The 27984-nt window shown below is 48.1% G+C and overlaps 1 protein-coding gene across 3 annotated transcripts in view; it reads right to left on the bottom strand.

Moving 5' to 3' along the window:
* The window catches only part of CYFIP2 (cytoplasmic FMR1 interacting protein 2), an 80363-nt gene that overhangs the window by 37964 nt on the left and 14415 nt on the right, over window positions 1-27984 (bottom strand). For 2 of the 3 annotated variants that reach the window (XM_024106804.3, XM_024106806.3), the window contains exons 3-21: window positions 27289-27378; window positions 26984-27061; window positions 24072-24173; window positions 21802-21983; window positions 20145-20241; window positions 18952-19080; window positions 15417-15521; window positions 13498-13589; window positions 9950-10067; window positions 8892-9011; window positions 8510-8635; window positions 7983-8149; window positions 7525-7672; window positions 7073-7226; window positions 6356-6512; window positions 5284-5380; window positions 4109-4185; window positions 2155-2263; window positions 352-471 (exon numbers count right to left, since the gene is read on the bottom strand). In XM_024106804.3, the coding sequence (XP_023962572.1) occupies window positions 352-471; window positions 2155-2263; window positions 4109-4185; window positions 5284-5380; window positions 6356-6512; window positions 7073-7226; window positions 7525-7672; window positions 7983-8149; window positions 8510-8635; window positions 8892-9011; window positions 9950-10067; window positions 13498-13589; window positions 15417-15521; window positions 18952-19080; window positions 20145-20241; window positions 21802-21983; window positions 24072-24173; window positions 26984-27061; window positions 27289-27378 (2268 nt within the window). The remainder of the gene's footprint in view (window positions 1-351; window positions 472-2154; window positions 2264-4108; window positions 4186-5283; window positions 5381-6355; window positions 6513-7072; window positions 7227-7524; window positions 7673-7982; window positions 8150-8509; window positions 8636-8891; window positions 9012-9949; window positions 10068-13497; window positions 13590-15416; window positions 15522-18951; window positions 19081-20144; window positions 20242-21801; window positions 21984-24071; window positions 24174-26983; window positions 27062-27288; window positions 27379-27984) is intronic. The other variant, XM_024106805.3, reaches the window with a different exon arrangement.

Below are 27984 nucleotides of genomic sequence, written 5' to 3'. Positions count from 1 at the left end.
ATCAGTGGCTGTGAACCATATGCACACAGGCACGGCAATCCAGAATTTAGCCACATGGATGCAGTGGGGGGAATTAAACTCAGGACTTTCTTCTCCCAAATCACAGGACTCTACCATCTGTGCTCTATGAAGATCCCTCACTATGCAACTCCCAAATATAGTCCCTTTGTGGATGATGGGAGCCCTAGAAATACCGAAGATAGGACAGAAAGAAGAGAATTCACAGATGGGTAGAAAACTACTGTCTATGTGATTTCAATGCAGTAGTGGACAATGGTATATATACATACGATGTCAGTGTATCATACTCTCAGATTTTCTACAGCCCTTTCAAACAAACACTGAGCTTACCACAATGGAGGTCAGGTCTTCACTCTCAAAGCGGCTAATGGCCTGGTCTAACGATTTGTACATTGCAGCTGAAATACGCTGAGTTATGAGCCTGTTCAGGTCAATTGATCTACCCAGCAGCTGTGGACAAGAGGAAAAGATATGAGTGGGAAAAGGGAGAGATGGATCCAAACTAGAGCCACAGAGCCAAACCAGCTGGAAGGTGGAGAAAGTTCTGATAAAAGCATACGAACATAAGAATGGCCGTACTGGGTCAGACCAAAGGTCTGTCCAGCTGAGTATCCTGTCTACCGACAGTGGCCAATGCCAGGTGCCCCGAGGGAGTGAAGCTAACAGGTAATGATCAAGTGATCTCTCTCCTGCCATCCATCTCCACCCTCTGACAGACAGAGGCTAGGGACACCATTCCTTACCCATCTTGGCTAATAGCCATTAATGGACTTAACCTCCATGAAGTTATCCAGTTCTCTTTTAAACCCCATTATAGTCCTAGCCTTCGCAACCTCCTCAGGCAAGGAGTTCCACAAGTTGACTGTGCGCAGTGTGAAGAAGAACTTCCTTTTATTTGTTTTAAACCTGCTGCCCATTAATTTCATTTGGTGGCCCCTAGTTCTTATATTATGGGAACAAGTAAATAACTTTTACTTATTCACTTTCTCCACATCACTCATGATTTTATAGACCTCTATCATATCCCCCCCTTAGTTTCCTCTTTTCCAAGCTGAAAAGTCCTAGCCTCTTTAATCTCTCCTCATATGGGACCTGTTCCAAACCCTTAATCATTTTAGTTGCTCTTCTCTGAACCTTTTCTAATGCCAGTGGATCAAAACTTCGCTGGTTGGGTCTATCTCTATCTAAAGGGGAGTTCGGAACCTGGAAGGTAAATAACCAATCTTTCCTTACTCACTAGACCTGAATACGCCTTGTCAGCATAATAATAAATGCTTTTGACTCAGTTTTCCAGTTACTTCTTAAATATAGGAAATCTGTGGTCATTAATCGTGACTGTACCCAGCAAAAGAACATGACCTAGATGTGACGAAGTGGGACAGTTCTTAATGTTTTCTCTGAATATTATAGGGGTGCCTCAGTTTCCCCTATGCATTTCTTAAGTCTCTAGGTGGTGGGATAAAGGCCAGTGTGCATAAATGGCCGACACTGTGTCTCCTGGCAACTCCTCCCCCATAAGGAGATAGCTAAAGGTGCTGGAGAACAAAGCAATCAGGTGACTTCCTGGCCCGGGAAAGGAAAAAGCCCAGAGGAGGAAGGGCTGGAGGTGAGTTAGTTTGGAGCTGGCTGGGGACGTGGAGTGAGTGCGGACGTGGGTGTCTGGCTCGCTGCCCCCCAGGATGGATCCGGCTGAGGGGTCCTGTTCTCTGTACCTACAAGCTCTGTTTTAGACCATGTTCCTGTCATCTAATAAACCTCTGATTTACTGGCTGGTTAAGAGTCATGTCTGACTGCGAAGTGGGGGTGCGTGCAGGACCCTCTGGCTTCCCCAGGACCCCGCCAGGGCGGACTTGCTGTGGGAAGCGCACGGAGGGGCAGAGGATGCTGAATGCTCCAAGGTCAGACCCAGGAGGTGAAGCCGTGTGAGCTCCTTGCCCTGGAGACAGTCTGCTCCAAGGGAGAGGAGACTTCCCCAGAGTCCTGCCTGGCTTTGTGGGGAGCAGTTCCAGAGCATCGCCTGGGGACTCCGTGACACTGGACACTGACATTTTCAGTTGACAGTAGGACCTGGCTAAATCCCCTTGAGATCAAAAGACCTTTAGGAAACGTCTGAGGCTGCTGCGTCTGTTGTACCTGGACGTGTCTCTGTTTGAGTAACGTCTCGTAGCGATTGGACGGCGGGTAAGGGATAATCACGCCATAATTCTTACATTCAGCCCGGAAACGTTTATCCAGTAAGACACTGGAAAAGGAAAATATTATCAGTACATTTGCCCCATCATCCCTTCTCCTTCCTCTTAATCTTCTCCAAGGGCAAGTACATCCCCTTCTGAGTCCCGCCTTCTCTGAGTCATCCCCTTTATGAGCTGGGAGGGTTCTCCCAACCCCTCCTCCCTCTCTTTAACCATATTTTTATACCCCTATGTCATGAGGGTGTATAACCCCACATTGGTAGACAAAGGGTGAACAGGTGCCCGAGCGTTTGGCTGTAACTAGAGGGTGTGCTAGGCACCGTTTATTATCAGTCTCCGCTGGGGAGGAGCTGGGTGTTCCTCAAGGAAGGAGCTCAAGCCAGCGAGGAGAGAGACCCAGGGAGAGGAGGCTCGGCAGAAGGGGGGTAGAGTTCCCTCTCTCTGGGAAAGGCACCCACAGGGATGGAGCCAGCCCCACAGTGGGCCCTGAAACAGGGTCTAGACTCCAGCAGGATAGCCTCTAGGGTCAGTCTTCCAGAAGAGGAACAGGGAGATGGAGAGAACCCAGAGGGTCTAAAAGCATACACCCCGGGCAGGCAGCAGTGGCTTGGCTTGGAGTCTGCCTGGGGATGGTAGGGAGACGCCTGGGAACCCGCTACTCTGAAAGAAGAGTGGGGTTAAAGAGCAGCCCGGGAGGGGTGGAGGATGTAGTGGACACCTGATACCCCGGAAGGAGTGAGACTGAACGTGACCTGGCTGGAGCACCGAGTCATTAGAAGAGACAGACCGCCACAGGGGCCGAATGGCTGTTGGCAGGCGGCGTCTAAGGGGCAGGTCCTGACAGGCAGCCCCCAGCCACGAGGTGGCGCGCTGGCTGGTGAGTCACTCTTCGACACCCCCACCTCGTCAAACTCACTGCTGCCGTCATTATCCAGGGGCTGCCGCCATGCTGTCCATCGTTCACGGACGCACCACCAACAGCTTGCGTAAATGGAGAGTGGGTGCGTGGCAAGGCGAAGTGTACATCTACAGAGCGCCTGTGTGCCCTGTCCTAACGGCCTGCCTGGGCCCTGCTACCGCACACTAAAAGTTCCCAAGTGCGCACTGACCTACTCCCATTCACGCTAACTCTCTGTCTAGACAAGCCCAATGAGTGCACGGCTGGTTCTGACACGTGTAGGTGTTGGCAGGTACTGGGTAGCTGACACTGGGACTCTTTCACGGATGGGCGGCCTTCTTGATGGGCTGCTTCAGGGAATGACTTCATTGGCGGGAGACCACCAGTCTTCCATCAGGGTGAATGTAATTTGGGGATATCTGTAGGCAAATCCTGGACATTTCCTTGCTGGTCACAGGGGCTGAAGCTCTCCTTTTGGGGTTCTCCTTGTTCCTCCCCTCACTGTATCCTGTGTTAAGCCAAGGTTCTGCATTATGGCCACCGGGTAAGGGTAGGACTGGCTCATTAATGCCAGGTATGCCTTTAAATGGTTAAAAGGATCATGGCTGACCAATACTAGGCACCAGTACTATTGCATGCTCCATTTCTTTCCTGATGACCTCCACTCCTGCCCTGTCCACTGCACCCCGCTTATATGGGGAACCTCGCCATGGGCTCAGGTTGCAGCGTTAGCATTCACGACAATGTGCTCAGACTGCTTCTCATTATGCTAATTTTTGTTTTGCTGTTAGCTTTGTCTCCCCCCCTCAATTTATTTGTTGGATCCATCTATTGTGGTCTGGTCACAGGTACCAACTGGAGGCACTTTGGGGCAGGGATTGTCTCTTTTATTGTGTGCCTGCAGCACCTAGCACAACCCATCCTTGAACCCTGCCTCTAGAGGATAACGCAGAGCAAACAGGAATAACAACACTCAGCAGCAATGGGATTCTCATACCTGCCCGCCATTGCTTTATAATAGGCAAAGATCTGATCTGCCAACTTGTACACAAACTGGTCAAAACACAAGTTCACCTGCCAGAGAAAGAAATATACATCACCAGGGTGTAAACAACATTGAAGAAATAGGCTCTTAGAACAAGTGTGAGCGTGTATGTGTGTGTGTGTGTGTGTGTGTGTGTGTGTGAGAGAGAGAGAGAGAGAGAGAAACACTGTTTTAATAAGAACAGGAGTACTTGTGGCACCTTAGAGACTAACAAACTTATTAGAGCATCTCTAAGGTGCCACAAGTACTCCTGTTCTTTTTGAGGATACAGACTAACACGGCTGCTACCCTGCAACTGTTTTAATAAAACGCCATCACTAACAAAGCACTTTACCCTACATTTCCTGTCACCCAGCAGAGGGGTTTCCACGCTCTTATGATAAAAGAATGCAGACCATCGAGCATTTATGTTTCTTGCCTGTTATGAATCCTACCATAAAAGCCATCCTCTCCCATCCCCTGTCCTCTTTATCTCTCAGTTTGAGCTGAGTGAAAAATCTGGAAAACAATGTTGATTTGAACTGAAACAGAACATTTTGGTTTTTCTTGTTGAAATGAAACGAGCTGAACGAACCATTTTGAATGGCATTTCGAAACGAGACGTCAATTCAAAACGAAACGTCAAAACAGCCTGTTTCAAAAACGTCGAAATGAAAGGCTTTGACAGTTACGGAAAGAAAACGCCCTGACACAATTCCAATTCAAATTTGCAAATCGTTTTGATGCTAAGAAAAATGCATTTTTTGGCCAATTTGCTATTTGCTGAAAATAACTGCCCAGCTCTGCTCTCCATGTCCTTTCCCGCCTTTTCCCCCACTGACATCTCATGACTCTTCGGCCATCAGTCACACTTTACACACCCCGGACGTGAATATTTTGCTTTCTCTGGCTCCACATGGAGCTGATTGCCGATTGGGCCATTGGTCAGCAGGCACACAAAGGCGCCTTTGGAAATTTGTGGCCTTCTCTTGAATATTTCTCAGTATTTTTTTTTTTTTTTTTAGGGAATGCCTCTAATTAATTCACTGAAAAATTGGTCTGTTCAGTCAAACAGGACACATTGGTGAAGCAAGAGGGAGCGCTTCATTCATAGCACGGTGAGACGAATAAAGAAAACCAGAGCTTACTTCAGCTTCAATTTCATCGTATAGGAACTGCTTTTTAAACTTGGTTAAGGCATAATATGCGCTGTCGTTGTATAGGTCCAAGGGATACAGCACGTACCTGAGGGGAGAAAACAGTTCATGTTACAGTCATAGAGTTTATGGTCAGAAGGGACCATCTGCTAATCTAGTCTCAACTCCTATAAATCACAGGGCACCACCACCACCCACACACTCAACCCAACAATCGCAATGAGACCAAAGTCTTGCGGCCCACAGGAGACTCGACTACCATGTGCCACAGGCAAAGAACAGGAGGGACCAAGGTGCGCTGGTGTCCAAGGCTCCCACAGCAGCAGGGGGAGGATGAAGTGAGATATACCCAGATAATCCTTGCAAGCAACCCACACGCTGCAGAGGAAAGCATAAAACCCCCAAGCTCATTGTGAATCGGACCTGGGGGAAAATTCCTTCCCAACCCCACATATGGCAACGATGCACTGAGCACCAGTACAAGGTATATGGCCCATCTGCAACCACTCCAGCCCAGGCAGGGCTGTTGGAATGGAGAATTCTCCAACCTCGCACCATTCAGCTCCATCTGCTCCAGCTCCTGAAATTCCCCCCACAGTCCCTAGATCACAGTTGCTGGAAGTGGCTAGAGGAGAGCTGGCTTTCTGCTAGCTGAGGGTCCCCTGCACCCCTATCCATGCCAGGAAATTCACTGTCTGCCCTTTAAGAAACTTCTGTGCTTCTCTAGCTTTGCAAAGGAACGTTAGTGTCTGCAGCACCTGCCCCTAGAGTGGAAAACAATTTCTTTCACAAGGAAGCCGTTATAATGCATAACAAATGGCACAAGAGTTAGTATTATTTATTACTTGTATTACGGCAGTGCCTGAGAGCCCCAGCCAGGGTGTGCTAGGCGTTGTAAAAACAGAACAAAAGGACCGGTCGCGCACAACTGTATCACGAAGTCACATATACACTCGAATACTTATTATAATCCTCTTACAAAACTTCTATCCCCTAGGATAGGCTCCTTAGTGCCCTGAGGTCCAGCTAACGAACCCACCCACCGCCACCCTTAGGCTCTTACTCCATCATGGAGGGTTCCTTGGTTTCCAGGATGTGGTCCGTGAGAATCCAGGGCATGGACATCTCGATGGGGAACTGGATCCGACGGCCCATGGTCAGCTCCAGAAAGAATTCTCGGAACCAGAGCTGGGACAGATCACAGCACTGCTGCAGGGCTTCTGGAAACAGAATTTCCCCCACACCGGGAGGGCACGGAGTTTACTGTCTGCAAGAGAACTAGGGGAAACCTACAGCAAAGGGCAGGCCCTGTAGGCTAGGCGTAGCGTTTATTTTAAATGCGGTTTAACTATTCTATTCCATCACAGTTCTTAAACCACACCCATCGCCATGGTACCTGAGCACCGTAGGGTAGGAGAAAGAAAGGATTATGATCCTCACTTTATAACTGGGGCACCGAGGCTCAGGGAGATCAAATGACTTGGCCAAGGTCACACAGGGAGTTTGTGGCAGAGCCAGGAAAAGAGCCCAGAGCCTTCCCACAAGACCACCCCTCCTTTGCTAGCGCTGTAGCACTCATCTTCACTGAAGAGGTGGCCAGGGTAACTGATAACATGCCTGAAATCAGACCCAAGTGCAAACCTTTGACTCAAAGTAAAATCTGCTGGCAAGACCACTCTTGAGCAAGACGACCCGTCGCACCAGGCTGCCTACGCCCGTCCCGCCTGTGCAGCACAGCCGGACAGGGCCGGGTGCAAGTCCGCCTCGGCTATCGCCTCACCGCTGATGTTGAGAAGGTGAGTGAAGAAGAAGGACTGCTTGTGGAACTCCTCAATGGCCAGGACTATTGGCCCATCCAAGCTGCTCCTCAGAGTCTTCTTCGAGCCGCTCTTGTCTGCGATGAGCGACTCCAGCATGGTCCGCACCATGTAAAGCTTTAAAAAAACCAGCAGCATCCTGACTGATACAGCAGCACATGGTGCTCTACAAGCAAGCCCCCCCCATCCCTGCTTCCATTATTAATTAGAGACCCACAAAGAAGATGGCCCTAGCATGTATTGTAGGACAAGCGATGCACCAAAGGCAACAATGGGAGCCACCTGCGTAAGACATATGCAAAAACTTTGGAAAAGAGGAGACTATATGGACCAACAGCTAACCCCCAGAATGGGCCACCGCTGGATGACTTTATGGCCCCAGGACTCCCTGGGGAAGTGGAGACGGTTAACGTACCTGTGTGCTCGATGGACCCACTGCTCGTCGAGGGACCTTAATATCGAATCCACCTTTGGGGTCCTTCTCGCCTCTCAGGCAGGGGTCATTAGGGGGCTCCCGACCTCCCTCCCAGTCACAGATCGTCTTCCGGATTGCCTGAAGGACACTGGGATGGTGAAAGCAAAACTTTAAAACTTGCCATTTAATGTAAGGAGAAAATGCCCAATGCCATGCTCATAAAAGAAGGGAAAACACATTGTGAATGGACTCATGGTGGGATGGCTTCTCGCACCAGCTAGTTTTGGGAGGGTGGCTCACCAGGGTTGGCCTGTCCCCACTGGATGGTTACAGGTGCGTTGGTCACACGAGGACGAGCAACTCACCTTGGTTCGTTATGTGTCTGTTGCTCACGAGTGCTAGGCAAGACAGGAGCACACTACATAGCGATATGCTTTAAATTATATTTTGGACCCCACCTGATCAGGACGTTCTTCTTTTTCCTGACTGCTTGTCTCAAGGGCTCCCGGAGAGTCACCTGGGCAAAGTCTTGCAGAGCTGCATAGATAGTGTTTCTGATGGCCTGGTTAAAGACACTCTCCATCCGGCCCATCAGCACTTGTAGACCCTTGATCATGGCAATTACCTGGGTAAAAGGAACAAAACTAGATAAATTTCCTTGTGTTGGCAGAGGTAACTCTGTTGGCGAAGGAAGGAGTATTATTTCCATTTTGCAGCTGGGGAGCTGAGACATGAAGTCTGGGATTGTGAAGGGAGTTAAGTGCCCAACTCCTATTGAATGTCAGTGGGGGATTGGGTGTGTCACTCCCCTAGACTGCTTTGAAAATCCCAGACTAAGTGATTTGCCCAAGGTCACACAGGGAATCTATAGCAGAGCAGGGAATTGAATTCAGATCTACCAGCTTACTGCCTTAGCCATCAGACCATCCTTCCTTCTAAGGGCTGCCCAGCCCTTTGGGCAAAACAAGCCACTCTTAGCACCTACCTCCACAAAGGCAAATTTCTCCTCGCTGGTGTAGTTGTACCGGGTGGCTCTCTCGTACTCCTCAGCGGTGCCTGGGCAATCTTTGTTACAGAACTTATCGGTGGGATGTACCAGCTTCCAAGAATACTGGAAGGAGAAAATAAAACCAGTGCAACTAGTAACGAGCACAGCTGAGCAAACTGAAATGTGCATCACACAAAGAGAGCTTTCCATCCTTTTAGAAAAACACGTCTGCGCCTCCACTACTGTTGTTTATAGATAATAACTCCTTTGGGAAGCTTGAAAACAAGTTGACTACATTTTCACATTTCTCGTTGACCGGGAAAATCCCCGGCCATCACGGCAAGCACCTGGTGGGGATGTTACCCTTGTTGGTACTCACCACTTCCATGACATGGGCGCTCCACTTGGAGAGCAGCTGCAGCCCCCGTAAAGCCAAGTCAAAGAGCTCCCTGTATTCCTCATCTGACTTCTGGCTGTCCAGCCCCGAGCCGGTGACCACCTGGAGATTCCCCACACAGTGGCAAAATTAGAGTCATAAACCCAAAGCCATGCTCTTCAGCCATGACTGCAAGCTACGGAATGAGAGGTCTAGCTCCCCTGATTCCCAGGTGAAATAAATGTCATGTGGTTTTATAATCTGAGCCAAAAATGCAGCGGGCAATGTGTCCCCCACACGAAAAGCAAACTATTGTTACAATCCTAGCTCAACATGACTCTTCATAAGCGCACAAGCAGCGTATTTCCTACAGACCTGGGTCTCAGTGGTGTCTCTCCTATAACATAAGAGAAAATACAACTCCTTCCTTATCGTCCCAGTGTCTCAGAGATTTCCCTGAGGTGCCCCAAATATAAGACAGCTCTTTGTGAACCCCTTTATTTTGATTTAAATAACAACAGAAAAACACCCATACACAAAGGTCTAGGCACCCGACCAATTAGATAATAATGACCAACGATCACCCAGCAGCAAATAATAATCACAGGAAAATATGAAAGGACTCAGTCAGCCAATACATCAAAATGGCAAGACAGGTCCTTTAGTCTCTCCCATGACTCTTCCTCCAAAGCCCTGGCAGGTATTTTATTGATTTCAGTTTCAATAATAAAAAGACACCTGTGCAAAGCTCTAGCTGCTCTGACACGTAATGAATTATACATGTTTTGTTGCAATATTATTCATATGAACTATATGGTCAATAATTACGTATTGTAACAAAGAGATAAGTGGCTTTTGCAGCATGCCTAGAAGCTCATCCGGTTTACACTACTTGTGCCTACTGATGACTTTAGCAGTAGTTTGTACCACTCATGTCTCTCTTGCCCCCCATGGAACATGGATGTGATGTGCTGTACCACTCACTGGACTCCTCCTCCTTCACCCCGGGTGATGCCCGCCATCTCAGGGGGCGGCCTGAGGCAGCCGCTGCCCAAACGTACCTCACTGTTGCTGTAGCGAGCGAGCTCCGAGATGAAGCGGATGTGGTCGTCTCGGATCTGGACCATCTGCTCACAGATGTTGTACTGGGGACTGATGCTGCTCTGAGTGCACGTCCACCTGGGCAGAAAAGCGGCCTCTTTACCTGCGAGGGCACCCGGCGGAACACGACCTTCCGCTCAGCTGCCTCCTTCCCTGGGCGCTCTGAAAGCCTGCCACCTTCAGAGCATCGGGACCCAGCATACAGCGTCCCACCCTGAGACATTGGACACAGCGTGTGTGTGATGCACGGTCTTTCTCCGTCCAGAGGCTGGTTCACATGGTGTTACACAGGGTTCTCATCTACCCCTTCTGCCAGGACAACCCTCCTTCAATTCCTGTACTTACCTTCCAGCCCTGGAGAGAGGTGAACAGCCAGCCATCTCTAGGCTGCTATGGGGATGAGTAAGAGCAACGCAGGCTGTGCATCGCCAATCCCTACTTCCCAATCCTAAAGATATCCATCTCCGGACAATATCCTCTTCTGTGAGTCCAGCCTTGAAGGCCTGGTTTGTGCTTTCTACCACAAGAGGGGAAGTACCCCTGCAGTGGACAGCCAGGAAAGGTGCTTCCTTCCTACTCTTCTTTTGGTCCTGGATTATATTCCCACCCCAGCAAAAACCCTGTGTATAATTAAATATGCAGAGAACAAGCGATTGGGCTGGATTCTCTTTCGCAGGGAGGAAGCTTTAAGGGACCTTAAAGCGAGGGTCCTGGCTCCTTTACATGGCCTGTATAAAAGAGTATTAGTGTAGATAAGAACTAGGTCTATTCAATGAATTTAGCCCCCGAATTCCTGATCATGAACGATCCAGACTTGGAACTTGGCCGTATCGCACAAATGTCAGCCCCTGGGATTCTCATGAACTATCGCCATGGCGACTGCTTCGAGTCTTCGGAACTGGCTCTTCATGCCGCGTGACGGGCCAGGGTAAGACACAAGGTGTTGTTTCTGCTCCGTGGCTGGATGCTGCCTGACACCTTTGTGCACAGGAGAGGGACTTGAATAAGTTGCTTGTGGTGTGAACATTCCCATGAGACTATATCCACACAAGCTCCCGGCGCTGGTGCTTGCGGTTGCTGAAGTTCTGTTATGTGCTGGATGGTGCTATCCCAGAATCCCATGACTTGGCTCTTACCCATTTCAGTGTCCTGTGCTTCCCACAAGAGAATCGGCAGGTTAACAGGGATGGCCAATGCTGCACCAGCCTGGCCTGCCACATATAATGTAGTCCATAGTGAAGAAATAAAATGCCGTGCAAGAAAAATACAATTAATTCCATCTGGAGCGAGGGAGGTGGGAGGAAGGGACAGAAAGGGGGAAAATGATGAAAATGCAAGTCTAAAAGAGTGCAGGGAATAAATGCCCCCCCCCCACACACACACTTGGAGCAGTTTCGTCGCCAAAGTCCCATGCAACTTCAGTTAGGAAGCGTGTGAAGAAGGATCCTGTGATTAGCAAGACAGGGCGAGGAGAGATATGTGGTGCCCGCATACTGTGGTGATGGGCACATTAGCAAAGTGATTAGACAGACAGGTAGACAGCTAATTAGACTCTAGGATGGCAAAATGAGGAGAGCTGGTAGAAAATTTTCATTGAAACATTTTTTTAAATCAACAAATGGCTTTTTGACCAAAACAAACATTTTCACTTTGGCCAAAAATTTCCATTTTTTTATTGATACGTTTTGTTAAAAAATTCTGAGTTTTGATTTTCGGAAACTGAAAACTTGGACCAACCAACCAAAAATGTTTCCCAAAAATGTTTTCAAAACCCGTTTTGTAAAAAAAAAAAAAAAGAAGAAGTAGTTCTGGTGGAAATTTTGGAAACCTCATTCCACCATCCTTGTGAAAAAAATAATTAACATTGTCCAAACAGCTCAAAGAATGAGGGAAGGTAAGATACATTCTAAGTTGGGAAGGTACATGAGGATGCATCCAGCCAGCCAACCATATGGGAGGAGTGGAAGCCTATTCTACGTGTTCCTGGCCTCCATTGTGAAATTGGAATATAAACGAAAGCCTGGTGATTAAACAGTGTGTGTAATTTCCTAGCCCAATGAAAAGAGAGTTTGACTGGAGACTGCTCTCTTAATGAGACCACTGAAGAAGAGCCTGGATAGCTAGAGTGGATGGATCAGTGAACTAATGACTTTTGAGGTTCCACTTCAAGCTAACTTTGAGGAGAGAAGTGAACTGAGTTTGAAGCATTTAGCTCATTTTATGCGGACTTGAGTCCACTTCACAAAAACCAGCAGTGGCAGTTTAACACAGCAGACAATGTTGGTTTAGGAACAATCAAGGACTAAGAGGCTCCTTGGGACAGTGGAGACATAACAGAAAAGCAATACAAAAATGTGCTGCTTTCATTTGGTCCCACAGATGAATGCTCATGGAAAGCCAGATGGATATCTGGGACAATAGCCAGGCTTATCTCAGTCAGGCACTGCTTACGTGCCATGTGCAAAGTTGCAAATTCATCTTAATCCCAACCTATCACAGGGATATCCATATCCATCTCTGACGTTCTTTGGAGCAGTAACTGACCACTGCACCAAATTGTGCAGACAGGGGTGTTTTGGGGTGTATGTGATGTGTTCTAAAATTGACAGCTTCACACTCATTTCACATGAGAGCTAAACTGGATTTGAATCCAGATCCTAGACTATTCCACAAACCCACAGCACCACCGAGCCCCGGGAAAGAAACGGTTTGAGAAAAATGGAATCACCACTATTAAGAAATTCATGTCAAATGGATCTGACTGGTAGGTGCATGTTTCATTCCTTGTGTCCCATATGAAAACCTCCTGCCTGGGAAGGGCTGTGGGGTGGCTTCACTGTAACTGCTTCCACTGGAAAAGGTGCCCTGCTTCTTGCTCAGATAGAATCCAGTGCTGTGTTCATGCTCTGGAGGATTTTGTACCCCGGATCAAAAATGTGGATTAAAATCTGCCCAGAGCAGGCACACATCACTCACATTCACACAGCCTGTGCATCTGAGGGCCCACACGCCCATCCCGTGAACACTCAGACCTGCATTCACAGCTACCCCCTCCCCTCCACGCAAGTACACAAGCATGGGCACGGAGCCATATGACACTCCTGGGTGCATTCTCACTCGTGTGCCTAAACTCACAACCACCCACGCACACTCACGTGGATGCACACTCACAATCACCAATGACTGTGAGCACACACCCAGTGCACCCTACATATAGGCACACTTCTATGTCCACATTCTCACTTTCCTACACACACACACACACACTCACTCACTTGTGCCTGCAGGAACGACCTGTCTCTCACACACACGCGTATATGCCTGCACAGACAACTGACCTCACATTCTGGCACACTCGCTCCTGTGCATTGCTGCCCAAGCACCCTTGGGCACCCTTGGGCACCCGGAGCCAGCCGCGCACAGACCTCACACGCTAGAGGAGGAGTGTCACAACTCCTTCCCCTTTCCGGACACATGGAAGCCAAGAGACATTACGGCAGGCACTCACTTGGATTTGTTCTCCTCATAGTGAGCACTGGTCTTAATGTATCTGGCCAGTTCTATCTGCATATCGCCGAATAAAGGAACCACCTGCAGCTGCTGGAAAAGAAAACATAAGACGGTTGAAATATGGGAGAGGTTTTCCTTTGGCTGGAGAGCAACACACAAGGACACGAGAAGGCATCCTCTGCCCCTAAGGTGCTGGATCGGGCCTGCCAGTCGAGGGGGAGCTGCACAGGCATCCCAGATCATGAAAATGACTGAAAACTAATGCCAGGCTTTTTACATATGGAGGATCATCCTGTCATAGACCTCCGGGCCCCTGGTTTTAATGATACCCTGTTTATTGCTCAGTAATGTACGGGGTCACATCTCCAGCCCCCGGGAGTCCCTAAGCAATGGGCCATGCCCAAGCACCGGCAGCTGCTGGAGAGAGAAGAGTGTATTTATAGAAAAGATAAATACATAACCCTGAACAACTCACCCCATCCCTCCCCTCCCCCTCAAAGAGAAATAAAGCAGTATGCTAGCATTCGGGGCTCCTGCTGCTTCAAAAATGGCCTCGGGCGTTAGTGACACCTTGGTCTCTCCTCTTCTCTGCCCCTGGCACACAACAGTTTAGTCTCCTGAGGACCTAAATGCTTTAGTCTAACCCAAGTTCCTGGGCTCAACGCATCTCCTACACTGACATCACCATAGATTTATAGGAAGTGATCAGAGTGGCAAGGCAGCAAACAGCAGCCCTATGTAAGAGGGCAAAATTCTTTTGTGGTTTAGCAATATTCATCCATTTAAGTACAAGGTTGGTTTTTGTTTTCACTCAAATGAGGCAGAAATTGTTAATAGTACAGGGATTTCCCCCCACCCCTCGTTTTAGGAGGAAAATTAAGTCAACGGGACTTGATGAAAGGAAAGTTATTGGCAAAGGACTCAGTGGAAGGAAAGCTAATGACAAGTTAATAGGATACAATACCTTTCACAAGGAAAACTGCTTTATTCTCCTGTTCATTGCTGCAGCCACAACTACTCAATGCCAGATCTTACCATGTCTGCTAGTGCTGATGTGACCCAAAGCTAAAGGGCCAATTTATGTCTGGCCCTGTGCATGGGAGCAATGGAAGGGAGAAGACGCTCTCCTACGTAGGGAACAGCTGCAGTCCAAGCCAGGGGTTGCAGGCACTCTGCTAAGGGCTAGGTACTGGACTACCCAAAGAGGGAAAGAGAGGCAGAATAAGGACAGAGACTTGGCCCTTTGCTTTTTCTGCAGCAGCTGGTGGACCTGGTCTGGTATGGGTGGACATGCAGAGTCCCAGGAGGAAACCGGGTGGAATCAGGCGGCACTTGTCCGCGTGTTCCCAATCCTGCACAGACCCTTTGCAACCCACTCCCTGAGCACAGCATGGCATACAGCGACAGTCCAGCCCAGAACGAAGGAAGTGAAATTGTTCCAGCAAAGCGCAGCATTAATTCTCTATGGAACCTCTTGAGCATTTTGAGGTGGACACAAGCTTCCAATTCACTTTTTTATCCTACAGGGGCTCTGATTTACAGATGCAATGAGGATGCACAAAGCAAGGCAAAGGGTTGTTTGGCTCCTTGGGTTCATGGTGTGTCAGGGCAATGGTGGTGTAAAGAGAAAAGAAAAGCCAATCATTAACCTCAGAGACCATACCGAATTGGACTAGAATTTCAATAGGGCTGGAAAACCCTGTATTTCTCAAGCTCGTACAAACCACTACCTGCTACCCAGATTCATGGCAATCCAACCGTCTCCACCGTCTCAAGAAGGGTCTGGATCAGGCTCAAGATCCTTCGGCCTTTTCCTGAACTTTAAATACGTTTGTTGTTTGCTTTAAAAATCACACCCCAGCCGTGTGGATCATTAATTTACATCAATCTCAAACCCGACCTGCACAGGCCACTGACCTTGAAGAACTTGTCTATTTTGCTAAGATTGATTCTCTTCTTGGTGTCCAGTTTGTAAATGTTGCTGACATTCCCATCCATCAGATACAGACCAAAGCCCATCACCTGGAAGAACATGGAGACAACAGGAGAGGCTAGAGTCATTGTGATGAAATGATAAATAGATAGCATAGGTCACAAGGGAATTCCTTTTTATGGGGCATGAAAAGGCATTATTTCAGGGTCCTGTATCACAGCTCTAGCCATGTGAAATTGGCGATGGGTGGTGTGAGGAAAATCAAATATTTGTGGATGCATAACACGTTTGCCTTGATCTTTTGCTTTATTTGTTTTTTTTCAAGAACAAAAGGTGGTTTCTGCTGCCATAAAATGTTAAAATGAAAATGGAAAAATTTCATCCCAGAGCAAATTTGAAAAAATTCATAATTTTTCCCCTGGTGAAATTTCAACCTGTTTGTAATGAAAAGCCATGTTCACTTGTGGAAAGTTCAACATTCTGCTCCAGATTAAACTCACAAATGTTGAGAACAATCTCATAAGAATGACAATATTGGGTCTGACGAATGGTCCATCTAGCCCAGTGGTTCCCAAACTTTAACAACCTGTGAACCCCTTTCACTAAAATGTCAAGTCTCGCGAACTCCCTCCTAAAAATGAATATTTCCAGGGATTTTCTTTTACCTGAGTATAAATTATAAAAGCAGTGATCTTGGAAATATAACATTTGTTTTTATGATATGCTTATTACACACTATTTATTATTAATTATTATTTATCATTACAATATTCTTATTACATTATGAAAACGGCAACACTCTTCCAAGATCTCACTTTAGTAGCTTGTATCACTTTGAATAAGCCTGTTATAAGACAAGGCTCCTATGTTTCATCAAGGAGTATCAGATGTGAAACAAGCATGAAGGTATTTAAGAAGCCAACTTACAGAGTTCCTCCTACACAAGCATTCAGGTCTTGAGCAGTCCAGGCAAACAATGCATGTTACAACAAAGCTTAAACTTGTTCTTCATAATAATTTTAAAAACAATACTAGCTGCCTATTTAATTTAAAAAACAGCAAAAAATATCTACCTCTCTTTCCATTTCTTATAAGGAGTCTTGAAGTTTAAATCTCTTCAGTGTGATAGATGTGCTTGCTTTGATCTGCTTAGCTCTTGGAAGTCCAGGGGCTCCGGGCTGCTGGCCCCATGGTGCCTGAGGTCCCTAGGGACAGCTCTGTCCGCCATTAGGGAATTTTTTCCCGAGAACCCCCTGTAACATTTCGCGAACACCCAGGGGTTCACGAACCCCGTTTGGGAACCACTGATCTAACCCAATATCCTGTCTTCTGACAGTGGCCAGTGCCAAATGCTTCAGAGGGAATGAACTGAACAGGGTAATTTAGAGTGATCCATCTTCTGTCATCCAGTCCTAGCTTGTGGCAGTTGGACGTTTAGAGTCACGCGGAGCATGTCCCTCACCATCTTGGCTAATAGCCATTGATGGACCAATCCTCCATGAACTTATCTAGTTCTTTTTTGAATCCAGTTCTACTTTCCAGCTTCAAAACATTCTATGATAATGAGTTCTACGGGTTGACTGGGCACTGTGTGAAGAAGTACTTCTTCTGTTTGTTTTAAATGGGATGTCTATTAATTTCACAGGGTTCCCCACAGATCTTTTGGTATGCGAAGGGGTAAACAACACTTCCCTATTAATTTTCTCCATGCCATTCATGATTTTATAGACTTCTCTAGCATATCCTCCTTAGTCATCTCCTTCCTAAGATGAACAGTCCCAGTCTTCTTAATCTTCCCTCATATGGAAGCTGTTCCATCCCCCTTCTCTGCACCTTTTCCAATTCTAATTCACACTTTCTGAGATGGGGAGACCAGAACTGCAAACATTATTCAAGGTGTGGGTACACCATGGATTTCTATAGTGGCATTATGATATTTTCTATGATATTCTCTATCACTTTCCTGATGATTCCTAACATTCTGTTCGCTTTTTTGACTGCCACTGTACATTGAGCAGATGTTTTCAGAGAACGATCCATAATGACTCCAAGATCTCTTTCTTGAGTGGTAACAGCGAAATTTAGACCCCATCATTTTCTATGTCTAGTTGGGATGACGTTTTCTGATGTGCATTACTTTGTACTTATATGAACGCAAGGGGCAGGCCAGGGAGTGTTCAGCAGGTAACAGTGGCTAGCTGCCATGAGCACCCTGCTTTCTCTGTTTGTGAACTCCCACTATTGACCTCAGCTCTGACTAGGACCATGACTTCTGCTTGAACAGCCGAACACTCACATGGACCCTGACACCCGGTATTGACCCTCGGCCTGATCCCCAACCAGGTTTTGGCTTGACCCTTGGCCTGACTATTGACCCTGATACGGACTCTGAGCCCCGGCGGTCGTTCCTGCCTATCGAGCTCCTGCCACTCGTCCCGCCTACCTTCGCCCGAGATCCTGACCCGTTCACTGTGTGGCCTCTTTGGGGTTACGGCACAAATGCTGGAAGGAGCCCAAAGACTCCAACAATCGGTTCCATCCCTGCTAGCCAGGGGCCTGAGAAGCAACATTCAGGGGCTCCTAAGCCTGGGGGGGGGGAGGGGGAGAATTCAGATCCAGGGTTTGGTTTGCCACATGATGCTGATTTTGGCCCATGCAAGCAAAGAACGGCTCCTAAACACTTGTGCGTGCGTGACAACAGAAGCACCACTTGACTGCTGTGCACAGAACTTTCCCATTCATCAGGGAGAGGCTCCACCTGCTGGCTGAACGCACAGAACAGCCATTGAGCATCCTCTGGGCGTGCTGGGCAGGGTTGCCGACCTTGTAAAGGGTCCAGAAGGAGAAAGCTGGTGGCGAGGGGAGACGGGGAGCAGAGGAAAGAGAGAAAGGAAGAAGGGGGGAAAGGGTCTGTGGAAGGATAGCAGAAGGACAGGAAGAATAAAGAGGAGAGGAGAGAGAACAGACTGAGAAAAGCCAAGCTAGTGATCTACTGAAAGCGCCATACAGGGATGAGTTACTGCTCTGGCCGCTGGGAATGCCATGAAGGCAGCACACTCAGCCCCCGGGCAGAGGTATTGCTGCCGAACATGCCTGAGTGACCCATCTTAGAGCTGTGCCCAGCTCTGTCAGCTGGACGGACTGTCACGGGGCCCTGGCGGGGGAGAAGTAAAGGTTGGAAGTGGGGGAAGCGGTGGAGATTATGGATTCCCAGCTGAAGGAAGGAGCAAAAGATTAAGGGAGGGAAGATGGAGAATGGGCTCAAGGAGCAAGATGGCTCGGCAGGAACTTTGATATTCCTTGGAGAAGCTGCATCCTTGTCATTCTAGCCCTTGGCTCGAGGAGAATCTGGCTCTGCGTGCGTGGAGAGACCCCCCGCAAATCTGATACCACAAGGGAGGAAGGGAACAAAGGAAAGAAAAAGGGGGAGAAAAAACATGTGGGAGCACAAAGGGATTTCACCACTAAGAAACGGAACAAACGCCAAAGACTGCGAGAGCGCGTGTACGAGGGATTCACCTTTAAGAGCATGTGCTTCTCGCTGGGCGTCAAGTACATCTTGTTTTCATAGTAGTCCACACAGATGTTGACAATATCCGCCAGCAGCTCCTCGTAGCCAGGGATAACTTCCAGCTGTTGATGCAGACACTGAAACACCAACACGCCCCACATTAATCCCACCCTGGAAGGGCCAGTGAGAGCAAGGTGGAGGCAACGTTTGGAGGACCGAGGAGCATGATTTTCACCCTGCAGCTTGCAGACTGACCAGGCCGTCTGTGTTTAGTTAAACAGTTAGTGGTTCTTAGTCATCCTGAGCTTGTGTCCAAGGTTTCAGAACCAGGCGCAGGAGGAGAATGTCACCTACTAGCCTCACCTGAGGCTGTATAGGAAATGTTATCTCTGCTAGGGCACCGGGGCTGAGAAACAAACCCCTTTTCTCCAGCGCTCAGGCCCTCAGGAACAACACTCCCTCCTTAGATTGATTCTTCCAGTGTGGTCAACAGAGAACCGGGGGTAACAGCCAGACATAACACTGTGACGTGACAGGAGGAAGAGAAATGATCTGGCTCAAGAGGAGACTTTGCACTCTGCTAGTGTCTTCTCTTGTCTTTGTGTCATGTTCTACCTCAGCGGCACAAACCCTGGGATCAGGAAGGAGCATTTTTCAAAGCCCTTTTCTGATCTGCAGTCCCTGAGATGGAGTGGAAGTGTGGAGTGTGGCCCTTCCCAGATCCATCTGTATTTTACATTGTGCATGTCTCATCCGGAGAAGACTCTCAAGGTCTGGATGCACCCAGTAGGTGAAAACAGGACCCTCCGTGTGAGAGACTGAAGGGTAAATCTTCTACCAAAGAGACAACCTCATCCCGCTCATCTTGTGTCTTTTTGATCCCCACACCTTCTCTTTATCACTGGTAGCTGATACCCTGAGAACTCTAAAGTCATCCCAGATGTTCTGTTAGCTGGAGGTAAGGCCTGATCCAAAGCCCACAGAAGTCAACGGAAAGACTCCGATTGGCTTCATCGGGCTTTAAATCAGGGGCATAATGAACAACATAGCCATCTCAAGAGCCGAACCTGCAGCGCTCTTAGCCCTGCCAATGCAATCATGTCTCCCCTTCCCTGCATGGGAAGGTGACCCCACCTGGCAAAACTAACTGGTAACTTTGCTGAGCAAGTGGTGGGAGAGAGAGTGAAGGAAAGCGACCTGCCTGTGTGATCCGGTTGTGGTTCGCCAGGAACATGGAGAGGTTCTGGGATTCCTGAATAGACTGCGGGTCAGCCATCTTCCTCAAAAACTGGGCAGCTCTGAAAGGAGGAGATCCTGCGTTATCCAGGGCTCTTTGTATCAGGTTAACTCTCTCGGCGAAGTCACAATGTTGACGCCATGTTAACAGAGCAGTCAGGTCTTTTTACCCCAACACGGAGGATGGGTTAAAAAAGCAACAAGTTTTATACAATTTAATACTGTAATAATAGAAACATTTTCATGATTTTCTTTTAATTTTAAATGAAAACAGCCTTTTTTATCAGAATAATACTTAGCCCTTACAGTGTCCCTCTCATCTATAAAACACTTCACAGGTCTGAGTACGGTCCCTTCTCCCTGTTTGGCAGACAAGGAGACTGTGACACGGAGAGGTTAAGTGGATATTTACCCATTTACATTGTAATGCAAGTCGAGGGGGGAGCCCGAACTAGTTCTCAGACCTCCTGACTCACAGCTTAGTGTTTTGTCCTCTCGACACCAACTCCATCAGGAGATGCAGCTATTACTCTGGGATCTTTGCAGTGCAGACACTGTAACGCTTTGCTAGTGCTTAAGAACCAGCATGTGAAGGTGACCATGAACAGCCCAGATTAGTTTAACTGTCCAAGGTGAGCAAAGTTCTATTAATGAGCAAACTATATAAATGGTGAAAATAATAATGATAGCTAGCTCTTTAGCGCTTTGTATCCATTGCTCTCAAAGTGCTTTACAGAAGAATTCAGTAACATTATCGCCATTTTACAGATAGGGAAACTGAGGTTAGCTTTTTAAAATGTAATACCTTTAATATCCCTACATGTCATTAGTAACACAAGTAAAGAATGCTTTGTGCAATCCAGGATCTTTAACCTGACATGTATCAGGGGGTAGCCGTGTTAGTCTGTATCTACAAAAACAACAAGGAGTCTGGTGGCACCTTAAAGACTAACAGATTTATTTGGGCATAAGCTTTCGTGGGTTTTAACCTGACATGGTTGCCTTGCAGGTTTGTTGTCTCCTGCAGTCTGGTCTCCTCTATTTTGCTAGACTGCTGACTGGTTTGCATTGAATATATTCTGTAGTTTTAAGGGGAAAATGCCCCAAAGAGCAAAATCCTTTATGGAAACTTATGCCTCTAAAACTCTAACTACATTCATGCAACTCCTATGCTGATCCTTTGCATTGTTGTTTAGTTTAGCAGCCATCTGGCACTGCACAGCATTTTAGCAGAAACCGTTAATCACCTGCAAAATAATCTCATTAGCTCTCTGTATCTAAGCTATTTATCTGACCCCTATTACAGTAGTATCTGAGTACCTCACAATCTTTACTCCGTCCTCATAACATCCCTGTGAGGTAGGGCAGTGCTACTGTCCCCATTTCACAGATGGGGAACTGATGCACAGAGAGGCTAAGTGACTTGCCCAGGGTCATACAGGAAGTCTGTGATGGAGGAGGAACTCAAACCCCAGGCTCTGGCTAGCATCCTAACCACTGGGTCATCTTTCCTCCTCCTGCCCTGAGTCAGAAGCAAATGAGACACAGCCCTGGCCCTGGCCATCCTACGCCTCCTCCCTGCACGCTACAGAAATGTGCAAGGCAGGTGGTTCCCCTCCCACCTTTTGTAGGCAGAGTGGTCATTTTTGACGCTGCACTTCATGTTCTTCAGCTCATCCAGCACGGCGAACATGTTAATGAATTTCCCCAGCGTCAGGAGATAGGCCTCGGAGACAAAATCCTTCCTTCTCTCAGCATGGCACAAGCGCTTCACCTCATTGCAGAACCGCTCAATAGCCTTGCGCTGGAAGACAACGGGAGGGGAACATACTTAGCGGGTGCCCTGTCCGTGCTTAGTAGAACTATGGAATCCAGTGGCTCGGCATGCACGTGTGTGCGACATGTCCCCACCTACCGGCCCACCAAATGGAAAACAGCCCGTTACTGCCACGAGCTAATAGCATTCCTCCTCCGGCTCAGATACAACAGGCCTGCATGTTTAGCGCTGGGATGGGATGTCCACCCCACCCAAGGCCTGAGCAGGTTAACAAGGGCCAATTAACCTTATGGGCTGCACCTGGAGGAGAATCAGGAACGGATAAAGTCTAACGGATGATGAAGCGCAGCTGGGCAGGGGCAGGCTGAGCGTGTATAAAGCCAGGAGGGGGCTGCCGGGAGGAGCTTTGCAGTCATTCCCTAGAGAGAAAGGGAGTTGGCTAAGGACAAGGAGGAGATCTAGGGGAAGAGCGAGCCCTGGGCTCCTGCCCTGCACTACAGAGGCTGGCAAGAAGCCGGGGGGTGCAGCCACTGCGAGTGGAGGACGCTCGGGCTTGTAAACCCAGAGATGGGCCGGGAGCTAGAGACGTGAGGTAGGAAGGAGCCCAGGGAAACAGGAACTGGGTCTGAGACTGAGTAGATTGTCGTTACTGAGTATAGGGTCCCTGGATTTGAACTCAGAACACTGGATGGGCCCGAGTTCCCCTGGACCTGGACGTGAACCAGAAGACTTCCTCCCACGGCATATGGACAGCTTGTCCACTGGGATTTTGACACCCCTGACGGACTAAATAGTGACCTGGCCGGAGGGCTGAGTCACTGACAGAAACGGGTGCCAGATGACGCGAGAGCTAATCCCCAGACCCAACCACCAGGATGAGCGCCAGCAGGGCGTGTACATTGTTACAGGGCTCAAGGTTCCACATTCAAACCCCACTGATGACAGATGAAGAGGCTTTGTTACAAATATCCCAGCTCATTTGAAAGTACTCTCACTGCTGGCCGGGGGAATGTGGGTTCAAACCCTGTATGGGGCCTTGGGCTGACAATGTCACATAGTGTGGGGAGCTCTGTCAGATAAAATAAGGTGTTACGCCAAGAGTCCTTCTGCGCAGCTTTTCAGGTGGATGTTAAAGATCTCATGGCACTGAAACTGAGCAAGGGAGAAACCTGGCCCCAGGTTCTGTGTGGGCTCCTGGAGCACAGCCCAGCTGTCAGTCTACACGCTCTGCCAGAACCTACCATGTTATTTTGTTAAGTGCTTTGGGATGCCTCAAGTCTGAGCGCTGCTAAATTTAAGTCTCTGTGCCCTTAGTGACGTTGGACAGTTACAGTGGTAAGTGCAAAGGAAAGGATTCCAGCCTCAGAAGACTTTCATTATCTGGGGGCACGTCCTCTTGCAAATGGGTGGAATGGACTGTGCCCGGCTTTGCATCCAGACAGAAGGGGAAACCACTCCAAAAACACTGTCACATCAAAGCACATTGAATATGGGGAGCTGTGGAAGTGGCTGACAAAAAATATTAATCTGAGCAAAAATAAAAGAGGCAGGTGGTCTGGCAACCTCATGCTTGTTATCTTCTACCACAAGTAGCACTGAACTCAAATATCTCCCCCTATGCAGAAATGCCAACAAAAACATGGTGGTGTAAGTGCCTTTGTGTCTTCCTCAACACCCACCGTTCAGGCTCTGGAGGGTGACTGTTCCCTCCTAATCCTTCATTTCCTTTTGCAGAGCAATAAAAGCATTAGTTGTCTCTAAATACCGGTGGGGTGGCTGCCTTATAGAAATACAGAGCAAATACCTATGGCACGGCTGAAGCCATCGGGACCTTCATAAGCTTCCGGGCCCAGCTTTGCCCAAAGGTTTATGATCTGGGCCTGAATTTTGAGTTTATAATTAAATCTGAGGCTAGGCAAGGGTTGTGTGCCTTAGAGATTCTGCTGTGAGGTATCCCACGTGCCTACTGGCAGGTACAAAGCTAAAGCGTGTCTCAGTTCTACCAAGAGGAGTTGGGAAAGTGTCCTCCAGGCTGGACTGGCAGGAAAATGAGATCAGAGAGCCACAAATACTGAACTGGGAACAGAGCTCCTGCCTCCCTCCTTCACCACTTACCTGGAAATACATGAACTTCATCAGCTTGGTGACCTCCGGCTCCAGAACTTCCACAGTCTTCTCATAAATTTCCACTCGGTTGGGCTGTTCGTTACATTTCACCTGAACAACAGCAACAAATGGTCATCATTAGCATTCCTAACAATATCTCTGGTTTGCACCGGCCCCCATCCTCTGCTGATTTCAAGGTCAACATGACAAGGTGAAGCCCAGCCTGGGTTAAGGACGACAGTCGAGTTGAAGACGAAGTTTGTTGTTAAGGAAGCAATTCTCAGACCTGGGATTCCTTTCCGATATTATAAACGAGGATGGTAGCCTACAGCATTGCTCTGAGAAGCAAAGTCTTCTGGCTATCATACAGGACGTAAGTCCTGGCTTGATGTCATCACATGAAGATGGAAGGTCATCGTGCCGTAAAGTTGCACTGGTGCCTCACATTGCAAAGTCACAAAACTCAAAGTACATTCGAGGTTTTAATGTTCTTGCAGCTCTGGAACAGACCTGTTACAGTCAATAGCAAGTCATGGGTTTTTTGAATGTGTTGTGACTCTACTACAAAGTGTTGTGGAGACTTTATTATTATTATTATTATTTTATTTTATTTTCAAGTTAAAAATATCTTGTTAGGTCACCTACATCCAGGTCATGGAAAGCTGGATACGGGGAGAGGCTTATCCGAATTTCACCTGCTTCAATTCCAAACTCTGTCTCTTTAATGGACACCCTGGTAAGAGTTATACACCCTTAGTCAAATCCGACATTGCCAAATTTCATGCTTCTCTGAATTCATTTGAAATTCAGCTCTGAGGCCTCTCTCAACGTTACCTCCACTCTCTTTCGTGTGGGCACTATGATGTAAGATCCTCCACCCCTAGTCCAATGAAGTTGCACCACAGGAAAGCTGCCTTAACAGCATCCCTGTATAAGCAAATCCCCAAATGGCCAGCTCCATGCCACCCACGCACAGCCTCCCTAGTGTTAGGGGCACGTCGAGGGCATGGCCAGCGTGCACTCTGCTCCAGCAGTTCTCACAGCTGTGACAGCCCCGAGTGGGCCGATACAAACTGGCACAATTTAGAGCAGCTGTGCAGCTGCTCTATCGTGTGTTTGGGGCTGAATCGGCGATAAAACATCTGGCCATAAAAGCACCTTTGCCCTCATGGATCCATGTAAGAGTTGCATTGAGGCAGCGCAGCATGCGACTCAGATAGGCAGGGTAACAGCACCAGGAGGGTAAAGATTTTAATCCACCAAAAAAACAAATCTTCTGTGGCATTCAATCCCCTCTCCCCATGCCCTGGCAATCTCTCTCTCTCTCGCCGTCCATCCAACTCTGTCTGCAGCATGTTTCAGTGATCGAAAGAGGCAATTATCGCACAGCAACAGAAAATCATTGGGAATAAGCAACTATTCAGTCTCTGAAAAGCCCCAGGAGGCTGTGACTCATGAAACCATCCATAAAGGACAGCCCCAGGGGAACTGCATTTTGGCCTTTGCTGGGGTGCCCCAGAGGCATAACCATCCGCCTTGTCAGCCATGTGGACATATGTTTCTGGCTGTATCTCACTACTGAGAAACCCGGGTGTCACAGCGGATAATAAAAGCATGTTGTATCTGCCCTGCTAAGAGCACCTACCACAGTGATGTAACGTGGGCTGACATTACAGCATACAGCTCCTGAACCTACTCCTACTCAATCACTCAAGAGGACCACAGACGAGCAAACTGGTGTGTGAGTGTTTGCAGGATTGGGCCCTTCCACATTTAGGGTTTTGTTGTAGCTCGTGGGGCTAGAAAAATATCCAAATTTGGCTAGAAAAGGTGTCAAAAATTATGGCTGGATCAATACTTAAATATACCCGCAGCCAAAAAATGTGTGTTCATCCAGCCTTTGGCAAGGTTGAACTCTGAACCAGATCTTCTTTGTATATGTGCACAAAATCTATATCCTACAGATCTACACATACAGCAGTGACGTGTGTGTGTTAAACGGTGGAACCGTGGGATACGTTGCATTTCTCTTGCATCTCAGCCTGCATTGCTACCCATCCAACACTGCAGAGCCACTGCCTCTGAGCAGCTTCAATTAGCCGCCACTCAACACAAATGCCTAAAAAAATCCCCCCCCTTCCCAAATGTGGAATTTCACTGCAGTTTGCACTGGTCTCAAGTTCAAGATGGGCAGAATCAAGCAACAGGCTTGTAACAAGTTTAACACTAAAGATAATGAAGTGATTTTTTTCAAACTTAAAGTGATGTTTAAATCTCAGTGGAAGCCCCCAAACAAGTCAAGTTTGAAATCATCCCAATGTAACCCATGGAATAGAAAGAGGGGGAAAGTGTGTTCCAAATACTGCTCCGTTGATTTCACTCTAAAGCCCAGATCCTAAAGGTATTTAGGCACCTAACTCCCATTGAAATCAATGGGAGTTAGGCACCTTTGAGGATCTGGGCCTAACTTCTCAAAAGCAAATAAACTTTGAACTGAAACAATTTCCCGCTCCGAAGGAATGTGAGAAAGTCAGGAGCATCCGAAGAAGAGGGGTTAGAATGGAAGCTACAACACAGCTTTAAGGACAGCAGGTGCTACCCACACTCCTCATAACACACAGGGATGGGTCTTGCCCTGGGCACAGCACAAGTACTCAAAGCATGTACCCCAGAGCTCTGCGGCTACTAAAGCAGCTATCTAGTGCTGTTGGTACTGCAGCCCACGCCCCGCTCCTCCCCAGCAGTGGGATGGTTGGGCTGGGGGGTCAGTGTAGTCTCATTCCAGGGTCTCACCATACCCCAATAAGAGTCTTCTCTCCTTCTGGTTGATTTCCCCAGCACAGATGGAGGCATTTGTAAGTGACAGCCAGCTGGCTGATGTAGCATGTCCCTTCTGGAAGCAATCCAGTGCTACCTCTTACCTGGGGTATGGCCCGAGAGCAGCTCCTCCAAGTATAAAGCATCACTGCGTACTCATGTCCTTCCTCCAGCATTTCATTCTGAAACATACAGAAACGCTCGGCTGTGGAACGCCCACTAGCAAGAAGTATGGACCAGCACCAGGGACTGAGGGTATGTCTACCCTGCAATCGGAGGGGCGACTGCAGCGTGGGCAGGCATACCCACACTCACTTCAATTAAGCTAAAAACAGCCATGAAGACGTGGTGGCGCAGACCCTGGAAGGGGCAAGGCATTCAAGGGTCCTGGGTGGGCTTGGAGACTCACCATGCTAGAGTGCACTGTAGCCTGTTCGATGTACCTGGCAATGCCGGTCACAAAGGCATTTCTGTCTTCGAAGTTTGTGTCGAAATTAGCCTGCAGACACAACAAATGGTCCAGGGTTAAAGCACTGTTGGATATTTGTTATGGTTCAGCTGCTCCAGATGGCCAAAAGGGCTTCAATAATTCATTAAGAAGGAAGATCCCATAAAAACATGTAATGACTCCCCCGGTCAGGTCATCTGCATGGATTGATCCCCGCACTCTTGGGTCTAAAAGAACAAGTCTCTAGTGCTCATTCTGGAGTTCATAGTCAGGTCCGTTCCGTCAGAGGCTGATGCAGGCTCATTATCCGCTATTCATGCTCCAGCCTCTGGAGGGGGACAGAGAGCCACGCTTTGTTAGCAGGGGTTACCAAGAATAAACGGTGATAAAGGGCAGGAAAATATACACATTTACAAGTCAGGCAGCCCCGAAGGTGAGAATGTGTCTGAGGCACCAGAGCTGAAAACTAACAGCCAAGTCCTAGTGGCTGCTCTTGTACGTAGATGCGCTGAGAGAAGAAGAAATGAAAGGCACTGGCTTCTGGCTTTAAGGCCCTTGGTGCTGCTCAGACTAACTGACACAGGGCTCCAGCCTGCTCCCACTGATGTGACTGGCAATAGATTGGGGCCAAAAACAATCTAGAGCTGTCAGAGGGCA

The sequence above is a fragment of the Chrysemys picta genome, chromosome 8 (genome assembly GCF_011386835.1).
Source record: "Chrysemys picta bellii isolate R12L10 chromosome 8, ASM1138683v2, whole genome shotgun sequence".
Classification (NCBI taxonomy): domain Eukaryota; kingdom Metazoa; phylum Chordata; order Testudines; family Emydidae; genus Chrysemys; species Chrysemys picta.
Note: the sequence above shows the minus strand (reverse complement) of the source record. Positions and strands in the feature narration are given on the sequence as shown.